Source organism: Podarcis raffonei, chromosome 1, assembly GCF_027172205.1.
Source record: "Podarcis raffonei isolate rPodRaf1 chromosome 1, rPodRaf1.pri, whole genome shotgun sequence".
Lineage (NCBI taxonomy): Eukaryota > Metazoa > Chordata > Lepidosauria > Squamata > Lacertidae > Podarcis > Podarcis raffonei.
The window spans coordinates 4607871-4622594 of record NC_070602.1 but is presented as its reverse complement, the minus strand read 5'-3'; the positions used below and the strand labels follow the sequence as shown (position 1 = coordinate 4622594).

At 47.9% G+C, this 14724-nt stretch overlaps 1 protein-coding gene across 1 annotated transcript in view; it reads right to left on the bottom strand.

Moving 5' to 3' along the window:
* NID2 (nidogen 2) overlaps window positions 1–14724 on the bottom strand; it is an 83445-nt gene that overhangs the window by 45216 nt on the left and 23505 nt on the right. Inside the window, exons 4-7 of the mRNA XM_053365441.1 lie at window positions 13456–14165; window positions 5440–5589; window positions 4489–4734; window positions 2123–2323 (exon numbers count right to left, since the gene is read on the bottom strand). Of these exons, the coding sequence (XP_053221416.1) occupies window positions 2123–2323; window positions 4489–4734; window positions 5440–5589; window positions 13456–14165 (1307 nt within the window). The remainder of the gene's footprint in view (window positions 1–2122; window positions 2324–4488; window positions 4735–5439; window positions 5590–13455; window positions 14166–14724) is intronic.

Sequence of the window (14724 nt, the reverse complement as noted above, 5' to 3'; positions counted from 1 at the left end):
TAGGCCGTATAGGGCTTTAAAGGTTAAAACCAGCACCTTAAACCTGATCCTGTACTCCACCGGGAGCCAGTGCAGCTGGTATAGCACCGGGTGAATGTGAACCCGCGGCGAGGACCCTATAAGGAGTCTCGCCACAGCATTCTGCACCCGCTGGAGTCTCTGGGTCAGTCTCAAGGGCAGCCCCACATAGAGCGAGTTACAATAATCCAGTCTGGAGGTGACCGTCGCGTGGATCACAGTGGCTAGGTCAGGGCGAGAGAGGTAAGGAGCCAACTGCTTAGCTTGGCGGAGATGAAAAAACGCCGCCTTTGTTATAGCTGCAATCTGCGCCACCATGGAAAGGAAGGTGTCAAAGATTACACCCAAACTCTTAACGGACGGTGTTGGCACTAATTGCACCCCCGCAAGAGATGGGAGTTGCCCCCCCAATCCCATATCGTCCCGACCCAGCCAAAGGACCTCTGTCTCCGAAGGATTTAACTTCAACCGGCTCCCACGTAACCATCCAGCCACAGCTTCCAAACATCTGATCAGTGTGTCTGGGGCTGAGTTGGGGGTCATCAGCATACTGATGGCAGCCCAGCCCAAAACTCCGGACAAGCTCCGGACAAAATCACTGCCTCCTCTACAGGTGTGCATTGCAGAATCATAGATTTGTAGAGTTGGAAAGGACCATTTAGGGCCATCTGTAGTCCAACCCCCTGCAATGAAGGAATCTTTTGTCCAAGGTGGGATTCGAACCCACAACCTTGAGGTGAAGAGTCTCATACTCTACCAACTGAGTTATCTCAGTGGTACAGGTATGGCAATCACCCAGAAGTACATCAGACAGCAATGCAAAAGAAAAAGAAAAAGAAAAAGCAGGCGTGATATGTTTTGCTCTAAAAAAAATTAACCATTTAATGGTGGTTCATTCATATACTCCTTCCTTCCTTCCTTCCTTCCTTCCTTCCTTCCTTCCTTCCTTCCCCCCAGGACTTTCCTTTATGGTGTTTTGGGTGTTTATTGTTACAGATACTAAGATGCTGCCGCTCACCTTAAGAGAAAAGGCTAACATGACAGATTGCTTCCTTTTGAGCCCAGGAGGTGAATTGTTTTATTTACCGTATTTTTCGCTCCATAAGATGCACCTATTTTTTAGAGGGGGAATGCAAGACAAAGTATATTCTTTAAAGGGAGCGCTGAGCAGAGCCTGTATGCATCCCAGGATCTGCTCAGCGCTCCCTTTCACGAGCCATGTGGAGTGTGTGTGCGGTGCTTGCAAGCTTTTACCCAAGGAGGGAGTAGGGCAGCGCGTCACTGACAGGCTGCCCTTCTCCCTCCTCGGGGAAAAGCCCCCAAGAGGAGCAGGGAAGCGAACCCGGTTCCCCAGATTACGAGTCCACCGCTCTTAACCACTACACCACTCTGGCTCTCATAAGATGCACACACATTTCCCCTTACTTTTTAGGAGGGAAAGGTGTGTCTTATAGAGCGAAAAATACAGTATTTAAATTTACATACAGCCCTTCTGTAGATCTCAGGATGGTTCACAGCATAAAAACACGAGATCAAAACGTAAAATGCACAATAAAAACACAAACAAGAACAACACAGAACAATAACACCCCCTCCCACAAACACGTTTAGAAGAATATGGGATGCTAGCTCCAGCTAGGAACACAGGATACGATACGAGGATCTTTATTGTCATTGTCCCATACAGAACAACGAAATTGAAAATCTACATCAGGCATTCAGAAACCAACAAGGCTGCTATCCCAGCTATCCTAGCCTGGTTAGCTTCCTAAAAACTCTGATACCCCATAATTAAATACAATACACGCTTGGTCCATCTAACTGGCCTACGCTGACTGGCTTCAGGGCCAAGGGGGTTGAATTATTATTATTATTATTATTATTATTATTATTATTATTATTACTGACTGGCCATCTTGCTGGTTATGAGACTCTTCACAGAACACACTTTTTGCTGCAAACTATGTCTTTTTCCTGCTGAAGAACTTTGGAATGCTCGTCGTACGAAATTGATAGATTCCTATTCACGGGGGAAAGAAGATTTGCAAAGTGCAAAACACAACGCAGCTTCTTACGGTCAAACTGAGCCCGGGCTTGTCCATACCTGAATCTGAGTAGTGGTAGATCTCCTTGAAAGGTGCAATGTGGACGGTGAAGTCCTCAGGGATGTAGGGCACCTGACCTTGAATTTCAGTCCGAACGCTGAGGTAATTCTCTGCATCCAGCCCGTCGGCGGTTTGCTTGACCGAAACCTTTTCCTCTCCAGGATAGAAAGTGGCTTCAAAATGGTGAGTGAATTTAGCACCTATTGTGGGGAGAGGGAAAGACCCGGAATATTTTATTTGTATTTATTTTAAAATTATCTTTCTTAACCACCTTTTGCCATAAGGTTCCTGGAACAACATAACCAGCAACATACGATACGATAATCTTTATTGTCATTGTCCCATACAGAACAACAGAATTGAAAAAATCTACATCAGACATTCAGAAACCAACAAGCCTGCTATCCAATCTATCCCAGCCTGGTTAACCCCCTAAAAACTCTGATACCCCATACAGTGGTACCTCAGGTTACATACGCTTCAGGTTACATGCACTTAAGGTTACATACTCCGCTAACCCAGAAATAGTGCTTCAGGTTAAGAACTTTGCTTCAGGTTGAGAACAGAAATCGTGCTCCGGTGGCGCAGCAGCAGGAGGAGGCCCCATTAGCTAAAGTGGTGCTTCAGGTTAAGAACAGTTTCAGGTTAAGTGCGGACCTCCGGAACAAATTAAGTACTTAACCTGAGGTACCACTGTAATTAAATACAATATACTCCCACAGAGACTACCTTACACTGTGTTTAAAACCAAAATCACATTTGGATAAAAACTGTTTCTCAGGCGGCTAGTCCTAGTCTTTATAACCCTGGACCTTCTTCCAGAAGGCAGAAGCTGAAAGAGATCATTTCCGGGGTGCGCACTATCCTGAGCTATCTCTGCAGCTTTCTTATGGCACCTGGCAGCATAGATTTGATCCCAGGTGGGAAGAGTGCACCCAGTTATTCTCTCCGCAGTCTTTACAACCCTGGACAGCATTGTTTTTCCCTGACGGTGCAGCTCCCAAACCACACACACAGACCATAAGTTAATACACTCTCAACTGTACTATGTAACCACGCAAGTAAAAACAGCTTATACAATTATTAAAAGAAAGTTCAACAAAAGCAATGCAGTCCAGGTCAATTGAAATGCAGGATAAACAGGTGTGTCTTTTGCACAGGATAGAGGCAGACAATGAAGTTGCCGGGTGCAACTCTGTGGGGAAGGAGCCCCACAATTTTAGGGACCGCAGCAAAATCCCAGGGTGCCATTTCCCACCCCCTGTCAAACTTAACCCCTGAGAGGTTCAGCAGAGAAGGAGCTCGCTCGGGCTGCCGGCGCTCAAGAGACAGCTTTTTCTTTCCTTTTGATACATTTATTATCTTTCTGCAAAAGAGTTTGGGTTTTATTGCTTCATACGTTGCAAATAATAATAATAATAATAAAATTTATTTATACCCCATCCTCCCCTGCCAGAGCCAGGCTCAGGGCGGCTAACACCAATAAAATCACAGTAAAAACATAATGGGGGGGAACCAATTTAAAATACAGGTTACAGCCTTATTTTAAAGGTAAAGGAAAAGGGACCCCTGACCATTAGGTCCACTCGTGGCCGACTCTGGGGTTGCGACGCTCATCTCGCTTTATTGGCCGAAGGAGCCGGCGTACAGCTTCCGGGTCATGTGGCCAGCATGACTAAGCCGCTTCTGGCGAACCAGAGCAGTGCATGGAAACGCTATTTACCTTCCCGCCGGAGTGGTACCTATTTATCTACTTATACTGACGTGCTTTCGAACTGCAAGGTGGGCAGGAGCAGGGACCGAGCAACGGGAGCTCACCCCGTCGCGGGGATTCAAACCGCCGACCTTCTGATCGGCAAGTCCTAGGCTCTGTGGTTTAACCCACAGTGGTACCCACATCCCTCTCATTTTAAAAGTACCGTAGCCCATAAATCAAAACCGTAAGGGGAGGAAAACATAAGGGTCAGATTGAGTCCAAACCAAAGGCCAGGCGGAACAGCTCAGTCTTGCAGGCCCTGCGGAAAGATGTCAAGTCCTGCCGGGCCCTAGTCTCTTGTGACAGAGCGTTCCACCAGGTTGGGGCCAGTGCTGAAAAGTCCCTGGCCCTAGTTGAGACCAATCTAACCACCTTACGACTTGGGACCTCCAAAATGTCATTTGTGGACCTTAAGGTCCTCCCTGGGGCATACCAGGAGAGGCGGTCCCGTGGGTACGTGGGTTCTATGCTTTTAAAAAAGATGCAAGGCAGGGTTAGTGACCTGGGGAGAAGCCTGGGGAGGGATGGGTTGAGAGGTCTGGCGGCCCCCAGGCTTGAAGTTCCCCCGCCCCTGGCGTCCACCCTTGCCTGTTCTCCCCGGGGACTCACCAGCGATCCTGAAGCCATTTTTGTATCCCGGTTTCTCCAGAGCAAAAAGCCAGCCGAAAAATCCCCCGATGGGAGCCAAAGGCATCAGAGACCTGGCGGCCGGCTGAGGGATGTGGCTGATGGCTGTGTACGCTCGCCCGTCATTGCCGACAATGTAGGCATGCATGTCCACTTCTCCAAAGCGCAGCGGCGTCCGGCCCACCAGCAAGTCTCCGCTCACCTTGCCGTTGAGACGGTGAGCAGCGCCTGAGAAAGCCAGAGGAGACTTTTAGCCAAAGCAGAATCACCACCACCACCATCATCATCATTTTATTGTTTGTACCCCGTCCATCTGGCTGGGTTGCCCAAGCCACACTGGGCGGCTCCCAACAGAATATTAAGAACATGATATAATAATAATAATAATAATAATAATAATAATAATAATAATAATAGTTTATTTATACCCATCTGGCTGGGTTGCCCAAGCCACACTGGGTGGCTCCCAACAGAATATTAAGAACATGATATAATAATAATAATAATAATAATAATAATAATAATAATAATAGTTTATTTATACCCATCTGGCTGGGTTGCCCAAGCCACACTGGGTGGCTCCCAACAGAATATTAAGAACATGATAAAATAATAATAATAATAATAATAATAATAATAATAATAATTTATTTATTTATACCCATCTGGCTGGGTTGCCTGAGCCACACTGGGTGGCTCCCAACAGAATATTAAGAACATGATAAAATAATAATAATAATATTATTATTAATAATAATTTATTTATTTATTTATACCCATCTGGCTGGGTTTCCCCAGCCACTCTGGGTGGCTTTCAACAGAATATTAAAATACAATACTCTATTCAACATTATCTGTGCATAAGACGACCCCCATTTTTGAACATAATTTTGAAATAAAAAAACTCATCTTATACACGGAAAAGTACGGTACCTTCTGGCAAGCAGTGTCTTCCGTTCCCGTAGAACTTAGACTGGCAGTGGCAGCAGAAACCTGTGCTGTAATCTGTGCAGAAGGCATGCAGGGAGCACTGGCGGTGGTGCTCCTCGCAGGTCTCCACGTTGGCAGTGCTGTAGGTGAACCCTTAATGAAAAGAACGCAAGTTGTTTTATATCCTATATATCTCAGAGGGAGCAGGCTGCCGCAGCTGTGTCAACTTGCCCTCCCGCACAGAGCTCAGGGTTCATCCTGCAATCCACCCCCTCTGGGCTGAGACTCTCACCTGGCTCTGGGAGAATCAGAAACCAGGAAGACCAACATCTTAATAAGGAACGGGGGGAATTTATAACTTATCTTAAAGACCATTGTAAACAGTTAAAATCGTGAGTAGGATTGGAATATCCCTTGTAGCTTAATGGTGAATTTTGGATACAATTTTGGAGAGTATCCGCTGGGAGAGATCATCAAGGGGTTTGGACTGGGTGTCCATCAATGTGCGGATGATACCCAGCTCTACCTCTCTTTCAAATCAGAACCAGTGAAAGCAGTGAAGGTCCTGTGTGAGTGCCAGGAGGCGGTTGGAGGATGGATGGTGGCTTAGGGATTGAGGTTGAATCCTGACAAGACAGAAGTTCTGTTCTTGGGGGACAGGGGGTGAGCCGGTGTCGAGGACCTACATTGGCTCCCAGTACATTTCCGAGCACAATCCAAAGTGTTGGTGCTGACCTTTAAAGCCCTAAATGGCCTCAGTCCAGTGTACCTGAAGGAGCGTCTCCACCCCCATCGTTCTACCTGGACACTGAGGTCCAGCACCGAGGGCCTTCTGGCGGTTCCCTCATTGCGAGAAGCAAAGCTACAGGGAACCAGGCAGAGGGCCTTCTCGGTAGTGGCGCCCGCCCTGTGGAACGCCCTCCCAGCAGATGTCAAAGAGATAAACAACTACCTGACATTTAGAAGACATCTGAAGGCAGCCCTGTTGAGGGAAGTTTTTAATGTGTGACATGTACTTTTGATCTTTGTTGGAAGCCGCCTAGAGCAGCTGGGGAAACCCAGCCAGATGGGCAGGGTACAAATAAATTATTTATTATTATTAATTATTATTATTATTATTATTATTATTAAATAGTTGGGTTATTATAAAAGATGCAGGAGGGAATGATTAACAGCAGAACCCACAAAGGGGAGGTCCAAGAGATTCCTTAGAATCTTGCTTTTATGCTGTATGTTGGGTAGGTGACTGTATAATTTCTATCTGAAAAACCAAATAAAAAAATAAAAAAGGGGTGGGGGGGGAGAATCTCACCCGGCCTCCACAGGACATTTGACGATGCTGAATATTGGTCCACCTAGCCCAGCACTAGGGTACAATTTGCTCCCGGCCCAATGTTCTTGTGTTAATTGACAAAGTCCTAAACAACTCAGAATAATATAGTTGCAGAGATGGAGGGGGCCCCAAAGGTCGTTCCAACGAAAGAGTTTCAACAGTGGAAAGGTCATGGGCTTTGAAGACACTCGAACTCAGGACGCAAGGGAGAAACGTGCCAAGAGGAAGGCACGCTTGGCAAATACACACCGTGATCAACTCCCACCCGGAAACCAATGTCTCCACTGTGGAAGGACGTGTGGATCCAGAATTGGCCTCCATAGTCACTTATGGACTCATTGCTAAAACCGTGTTTATGGAAGACAATCTTACTCAACTACGAGGGATCGCCAAAGAAGTAAGCTAATGTTCAGTAGAAACTGATTCAAAGCAGAAATATTAGTGCTGTGAAAGCAATGTACGAGAGCAATGTATGCTCAGAAATGTCTCCCTGCTCTGTTGACTCCAGTGAGTCTTAAGTCATGACATTCACCTGGGTCCCAGGTAATGACAGCCAGGTTGCAACATGAGTCAATAGTGTGATGCAGCGGCGAAACAAGCTAATGCTATTCTAAGCTGGGAAGTGTGAAGAGAGCGACCAGACGATCAAGGGTCAGGAAACCAAGCCTTATGAGGAACAGTTGAGGTATGCGTAGCCTGGAGAAGAGGAGATATGAGAACCATCTTCAAATATCTCAAGGGCTGTCCCATGGAAGAATGGAACAAGCTTGTTTTCTCCTGATCTGGAGAGTAGGACCCGAACCAATGGCTTCAAGTTATGAGAAAGGAGATTCTGACTAAACATGACAAAGAACTTTCTGACAGTAGGAGCCATGATAGTGGGATGGTCTCCCTTGGGAGGTTGTGGACTCTCCTTCCTTGGAGGTTTCTAAGCAGAGGTTGGGTGGCCATCTCTCAGGGATGCTTCAGTTGAGATTGCTGCATTTCAGGGGGTTGGACTAGATGACCCTTGGTATTCCTCTCAATTCTACAATTCTACGATTCTATGTCCGCATTAAGCTACATTCCCAACTGACCACTGTGTTCTCCAGAAGTGGGAGCAGGTACCTTGAACCAATTCCAAATATTTTTGCATTTGAGGCACTTTCCCCCACTGAATATAAGGAAGCTTTGCTAGGAGACCCACAGCTGGTTATTTGTCAATTCCAGGGGGATTGAGAGGCAATTCAAAACAAAAAATTATGGAAAAATGGGGTAGATATAAGATATATATCTTCAAAAATATAGTAAAGGTTCGCTATCTATGCTAGCATTCGATTGACGTTGGAGAGAAATTGAGTTGAGAAACGATGTATTATCTAATACATATTGATATAGGAACATATTAGATAAAATGTAAAGAAATATACAATAATAAGAGAACATTCATTTGTAAAAAAAAGAATATACAACGAGATTGACAGGAAGTCCGTAGTGTTGGTACAAATATTATTTTGAAATGGCTTTGTTTTTTCTTTGTTTTTCTTTCTTTAGGTACATAAATTTGGCATATAAACTTTGTATACATGTTGGAAATTATATTAGAATATGCCCTATAATGTAATATGATAATGTATACATATGTGACATAAGAACGTTAAAAAAAAAAAAGGCCACAGCTCCTGAAGGCAGCCAGAGCCAACTGCTCCGGGCTGCTGAGACTGCCGCCACTGCGTTTCCCGGGGACATTAGATCAAATCCGGGGACATTCCAGGGATGGAATTTGTCCGGGGACTTATTTGCAAATCCGGGGACTGTCCCTGGGAAACGGGGACATCTGGTAACCCTAGTGTACAGTTTCCCATTCCTTGTGAGCCTGCCCTGAAGGTAGGGAATTGGGAATGAGAAGGAGGTATCAGGGAATCGATACGATGGCCACCTTCCAATATCTGGAGGGCTGTCTCATGGAAGATGGAGCAAGCTTGTTTTCTGTGGCTCCAAAGGGTACAACCTGATCCAATGGGTTCAAATGACAAAGAAGGAGATTCCAATTAAACATTAGGAAGAACTTTCTGATGCTAAGAGCTGTTCAACAATGGAATGGTGGCTTTAAGCAGAGGTTGGGCAGCCATCTGTCATGGATGCTTTAGCTGAGACTCCAGCATTGCAGGGGGTTGGTCTAGATGATCCTCGGGTCCCTTCCAAGACGACAGTTCTACAATTACGGCCAATAATAAGACAGCTCCTTAAGCTCCCATTTTCACACGGACCTACATGCCACCACCTGAGGACAATGCTGTCCTTTTTTTGTTTTTTTAATGATCTTAGAAAAAGCGGTTCTCGTTCACCAGCCTCTGCTACTCACGCCTCAGTTGGCATTCAACTTCGTTGACACAACTCAGAGCTTCCAGGGTTGAAAAACCTCCGCCGAGCCCCTGGCTTCCCGCGCTCACCTTTGCGGATCAGAGAAGGGGCATCTCTGAACGCCCAGACGTTGCTGCACTGCACCTCCCACCATCCCCAAGACCATTTAGCGAAGGGTCCCTGTGATGGCCTGGGATTCGAACTCGGAGGCTGAACCTGAGGAATCCCAGCCTGCACAGGATTCCCCGCCTCCAGAACCAGCTGAGCCGGGGCTGGGGCTTGAGCCTGAAGGGTCCTCACCTGTGCTGGATCCTCAGGTGCAGGCACCAGCTGAGTCTGCTCTGGATCCTGAGGTGATGGAGGACCCATTGCCTGCAGGTGCTCTACTCTCAGCCCCGTCAGGGGAAGCTGAGGTTGCCTCTGGGTCCGGTCACCCTCCAGCCTCTCCGGAGCTGCAGAGGCTCAGGGCAGAGAGGCAGAGGGAAGTAAGTTCCTGCAGGAGGAGTGGTCGCCTCCAGGCCAGGAGAGGTAAGACACCTGTGGACCGGGGCCGCAATATGCCTCGGGACAGATAAAAGCCAGCCAGCCCCAGGCCCAGGTTGCGGGAGCAACATTGTTGGTTGCTAGTTCCTGCCTGAACTCTGTCCTGCCGGAGCTCCTGACCTCACCCGACTCCCTGCCTTGGACCCAGCTTCAGCTTTTACAGACTGCCTCCATACCGCACCCTCGACCTCGGACTGGACTCGGACCTCGCCTCTCGGTTAGCCCCCGGGACCAGCACAGTCCCTGACGCAGATCTGCCTTCCTCTTGCCCACATCTCTGCGCACCACCCCAATCGCACCATCAGGTCTGGGCAGATACACAGCTGCCTCAGCTGACATCCCTCAGCTGTGGGATATCCCGTTTCGTGCGGATGGAGGAGGGCTGTGACCGCCGGGTTCCCTACGACCACTAATGGCTTCTTAATTCTTCGCACCGCAGCTCTTGAGAGACAACAATCTAAATATCCGCAAGTTGGTCTGGAAGAGATCCCTGAAGGGCCAGCTGTCATGGCAGGCTAACAGCCGTCTCTAATGCACACCCTGCCTCAAAAACAACGAAGGGCGGCATTTGGCGATTCTCTCTGCCTCTCTATCTATCGTTGTCCCTCTCAAATGCACACACTCTTCTGCAAACTCGTCCCCTGTCTCAGGACTAGAGGAGCTCATGCCTCGGGAGAACATCAGAAAAGGCTGCTGGGTTCAGCCAATGGCCCATATAAGTCCAGCATCCTGGTCTCCCAGTGGCCAACCAGATAATAATAATAATAATAATAATAGTAATAATAATAATAATAATAATAATAATAATAATAATAATTTATTATTTATACCCCGCCCATCTGGCTGGGTTTCCCCAGCCACTCTGGGCAGCTTCCAACAGAATATTAAAATACAATAACCTATTAAACATTAAAAGCTTCCCTAACCAGAGCTGCCTTCAGATGTCTTCTAAAAGTCAGGTAGTTATTCATTTCTTTGACATCTGATAGGAGGGCACCCACAGGGTGGGTGCCACTACCGAGAAGGCCCTCTGCCTGGTTCCCTGTAACTTGGCTTCTCGCAATGAGGGAACCGCCAGAAGGCCCTCGGCGCTTGACCTCAGTGTCCGGGCAGAACAATGGGGGTGGAGAAGCTCATTCAGGAAGACTGGGCTGAGGCCGTTTAGGGCTTTCAAGGTCAGCACCAACACTTAGAATTGTGCTCGAAAACGTACTGGGAGCCAGTGTAGGTCTTTCAAGACTGGTGTTATGTGGACCCGGCGGCTGCCCCCAGTCACCAGTCTAGCTGCCGCATTCTGGATTAGTTGTAGTTTCTGGGTCACCTTCAAAGGTAGCCCCACAGAGAGCGCATTGCAGTAGTCCAAGCGGGAGATAACCAGAGCATGCAGCACTCTGGCAAGACAATCTGTGGGCAGGTAGGGTCTCATCCTGCGTACCAGATGGAGCTGATAGACAGCTGCCCTGGATACAGAATTAACCTGCGCCTCCATGGACAGCTGTGAGTCCAAAATGACTCCCAGGCTGTACACCTGGTCCTTCAGGGGCACAGTTACCCTATTCAGGACCAGGGAGTCCTCCACACCCGCCCGCCTCCAGATGTCTGTGGGAAACTCTCAAACAGGATTCGAACACAAGAACCCTCTTCCCCTTCTGCAGTTTTCAGCAACTGATATTTCAGAAGCACTGATGCTTCCAGCTGTGGAGACAGAACACAGCCATTCTGGCCAGTAGCCATCAATAGCCCTCTACACCATGAATGTGTCCAATCCACTTAGGTTGATTACCATAACTGCCTCCTGGGGAAATGAGTTCCACAGTTCCACGATGTGTGGCGGGGAAAATTCCTCCTTTTTACCCATCCTAAAGAGAGCTAGACCATAAAGAAGGCTGATCACCGAAGAATGGATGCTTTTAAATTCTGGTGTTGGAGGAGACTCTTGAGAGTCCCATGGACTGCAAGAAGATCCAACCTCTCCATTCTGAAGGAAATCAGCCCTGAGTGCTCACTGGAAGGACAGCTCTTGAAGCTGAGGCTCCAAGACTTTGGCCACCTCATGAGAAGAGAAGACTCCCTGGAAAAGACCCTGATGTTGGGAAAGATGGAGGGCACAAGGAGAAGGGGACGACAGAGGACGAGATGGTGGGACAGTGTTCTTGAAGCTACCAGCATGAGTTTGACCAAACTGCTGGAGGCAGTGGAAGACAGGAGTGCCTGACGTGCTCTGATCCAGGGGGTCACGAAGAGTCGGACACGACTAAATGACTAAACAACAACAACAAATCTCCCAACCTTCAGCTACCCTGGATGTCCACGAATTCTAGTGTTAGCGCCTTCTGTCAAGAGTTTGGGTGTAACCTTCAATGCCTCCCTTTCCATGGAGATGCAGGTTGCAGCCACAGCAAAGGTGGCATTTCTCCATCTCCGCCGTATCAAGCAGTTGGTCCCTTCCCTTTCTTGCCCTGATTTGGCCTCAGTGATCCACGTGACGGTCACCTCCTGGCTCGATTATTGCAACTCGCTCTACGTGGCGCTGCCCTTGAAGCTGACCCAGAAACTCCAGCGGGTGCAGAATGCCGCGGCGAGACTCCTTACGGGGTCCTCACCGCGGGAGCACATTCAGCCAGTGCTTTACCAACTGCACTGGCTCCTGGTGGAGTACAGGGTCAGGTTTAAGGTGCTGTTTTTGACCTTTAAAGCCCTTCACGGCCTAGGATTCTCGTACCTACGGGACCGCCTCTCCTGGTATGCCCCGTGGAGGACCTTAAGGTCCACAAATGACAACATTTTGGAGGTCCCAAGTCATGAGGTGGTTAGCTTGGTCTCGACTAGGTCTAGGGCCTTTTCAGTACTGGCCCTGACTTGGTGGAACGCTCTGTCACAAGAGACTAGGGCCCTGTGGGACTTGACATCTTTCCGCAGGGCCTGCAAGATGGAGCTGTTCCGCCTGGCCTTTGGTTTGGACTCAGTCTGACCCTTATGTTTCCCTCCCCTTATGGTTTTGATCTATGGGCTACTTTTAAAATGAGGCTGCATTTTAAATTGTATTTTAACCTGTATTTTAAATTGTTCCCCCCCCCCCTATTATGTTTTTATTGTAATTTTACTGGTGTTAGCTGCCCTGAGCCCGGGCAGGGTATAAATAAAATTTATTATTATTATTATTATTATTATTATTATTATTATTATTATTATTATTACTACAGTGGTAGCTTGGGTTAGGTGCTTAATTCGTTCTAGAGGTCCATTCTTAACCTGAAACTGTTCTTAACCTGAAGCACCACTTTAGCTAATGGGGCCTCCTGTTGCTGCCACGCCACCGGAGCCCGATTTCTGTTCTCATCCTGAAGCAAAGTTCTTACCCCGAGGTACTATTTCTGGGTTAGCGGAGTATGTAACCTGAAGCGTATGTAACCTGAAGCATATGTAACCCGAGGTACCACTGTATTATTATTAGGAGAGAGGAAGAGAAACTTTCCTCTGCCCGTTTTCTCCATGTGCATCATTATTTGATTTCATATATTTATTTAATCCATTTATATTCTGCCCTTCATCAAAAGATCTCTGGGCAGTTCACACGACAAAAAATGCAAGACGGAAGCAGAAATAAATGGCGAAAACAAAACCAACAGAGCAATAATTCCCCCCTCCCACAAACACATTTAAAAGGCTCTAGAAGAATAATCAGCCAAAGGCTTATTAATGAAACTCGACTTATTGCATATGCAATTAATTCTGTTGCCTAAGAATCTCCCGTTTCAGAGACTGAGGTTTGGTGTAGGGAGATGTTCTCAGGAACTTACCGTCTGGGTCAAAGGGGAGGTCCTCGTCCACACCAACAACCCGTCTCCTGTGGCTGAAAGGAGGGGTGTCTGGGAAGCTTTCGAGAATAACTTCGCCCTCCGGGTAGTCTGGGAAGATGTCCGGGTCCGAAGGGTCACTCGTATCTTCTTCCTGCGGGGATAGGCTGCCACCGTCTCCATGGCGCCTCAGCAGAACAGCCGTGACGGCCTCGATCGGGCTCTCGTACACAGGCGGCAGGGACGGGGTCCTCGCATTTTCTTCTACTACAGAAGGTGGCGTCAGTTGCTCCGACAGGTATAGGAGGGCTGAATCCAGTTCGGGGTACGGAGGGAGGCTGCTGGGTGCCGAGTAGAGCGAGGTGGGCTCCAGTTCTGAGTCCAGGCTGGCGCCCGAGTGCCTTGGCTCGCTGTAGTCGACCTGTGCATCGGCGTTCGACGAGGCACTGGGTCCCGGTCCAAGCGGCTGCCCGGTGGGCACCACAGGCAGGTATTCGAAATCATCTTCGCTGTCGTCGTAGAAGGGATCCGCGTAGTCGAGGTTGGGGTCAGGGTATTCCGGCTCCAGGAAGTTGTGGCCGGTGGAGCTGGTCTCGGGGAGTTCCGGGGGAGCAGCGGGGAGCCCGCCGAGCGAGGCAGGGACCACGTTGCCCAGCTGGGTGGCACTGCCAATGTGGAATGCCCAGATGCCAGGGATGCCCATGTTGCTCAGCCTAAAGGAAGGAGGAAGAACAGGGCTGGATTAACCGTTAGGACATCAAGGGAGAACGGAGGGGTGCACCACAGAAATTTCCCAGTGCCGGATTTTTAACCTCAACTAATCGCTCAGCTGTAAGTTTGTTTTTGCAGTTGAAGGATATTTAAAATCCCCACAGAGGAAATCAGAAGAAGTACCAACATTGAAAGACTGGCAAAATAATTTTTTTGAAATGATTGAATTAGCAAAAATGACGTCAACAGTTAGAAATGCAATCTAATCAAAATCTCAAACATGAATGGGAATGTGTAGAAGAATACATGACCAAAAGATGCTCCAACAAGAATTTATTGATATGCATAGACTGATTTCACAAAGTTAAGTTAAAAATTGAGCTAAACTAAGCTAAGCTAAGCTAAGCTAAACTAAACTAAGCTAAGCAAATACAGTGGTACCTCTAGATGTGAACGGGATCTGTTCCGGAGCCCCGTTCGCATCTAGAAGCAAACGTAACCCGTGTCGGCGCATCTGCACATGTGCAGGTCACGTTTCGACGCTTCTGCGCATGCTCGTGA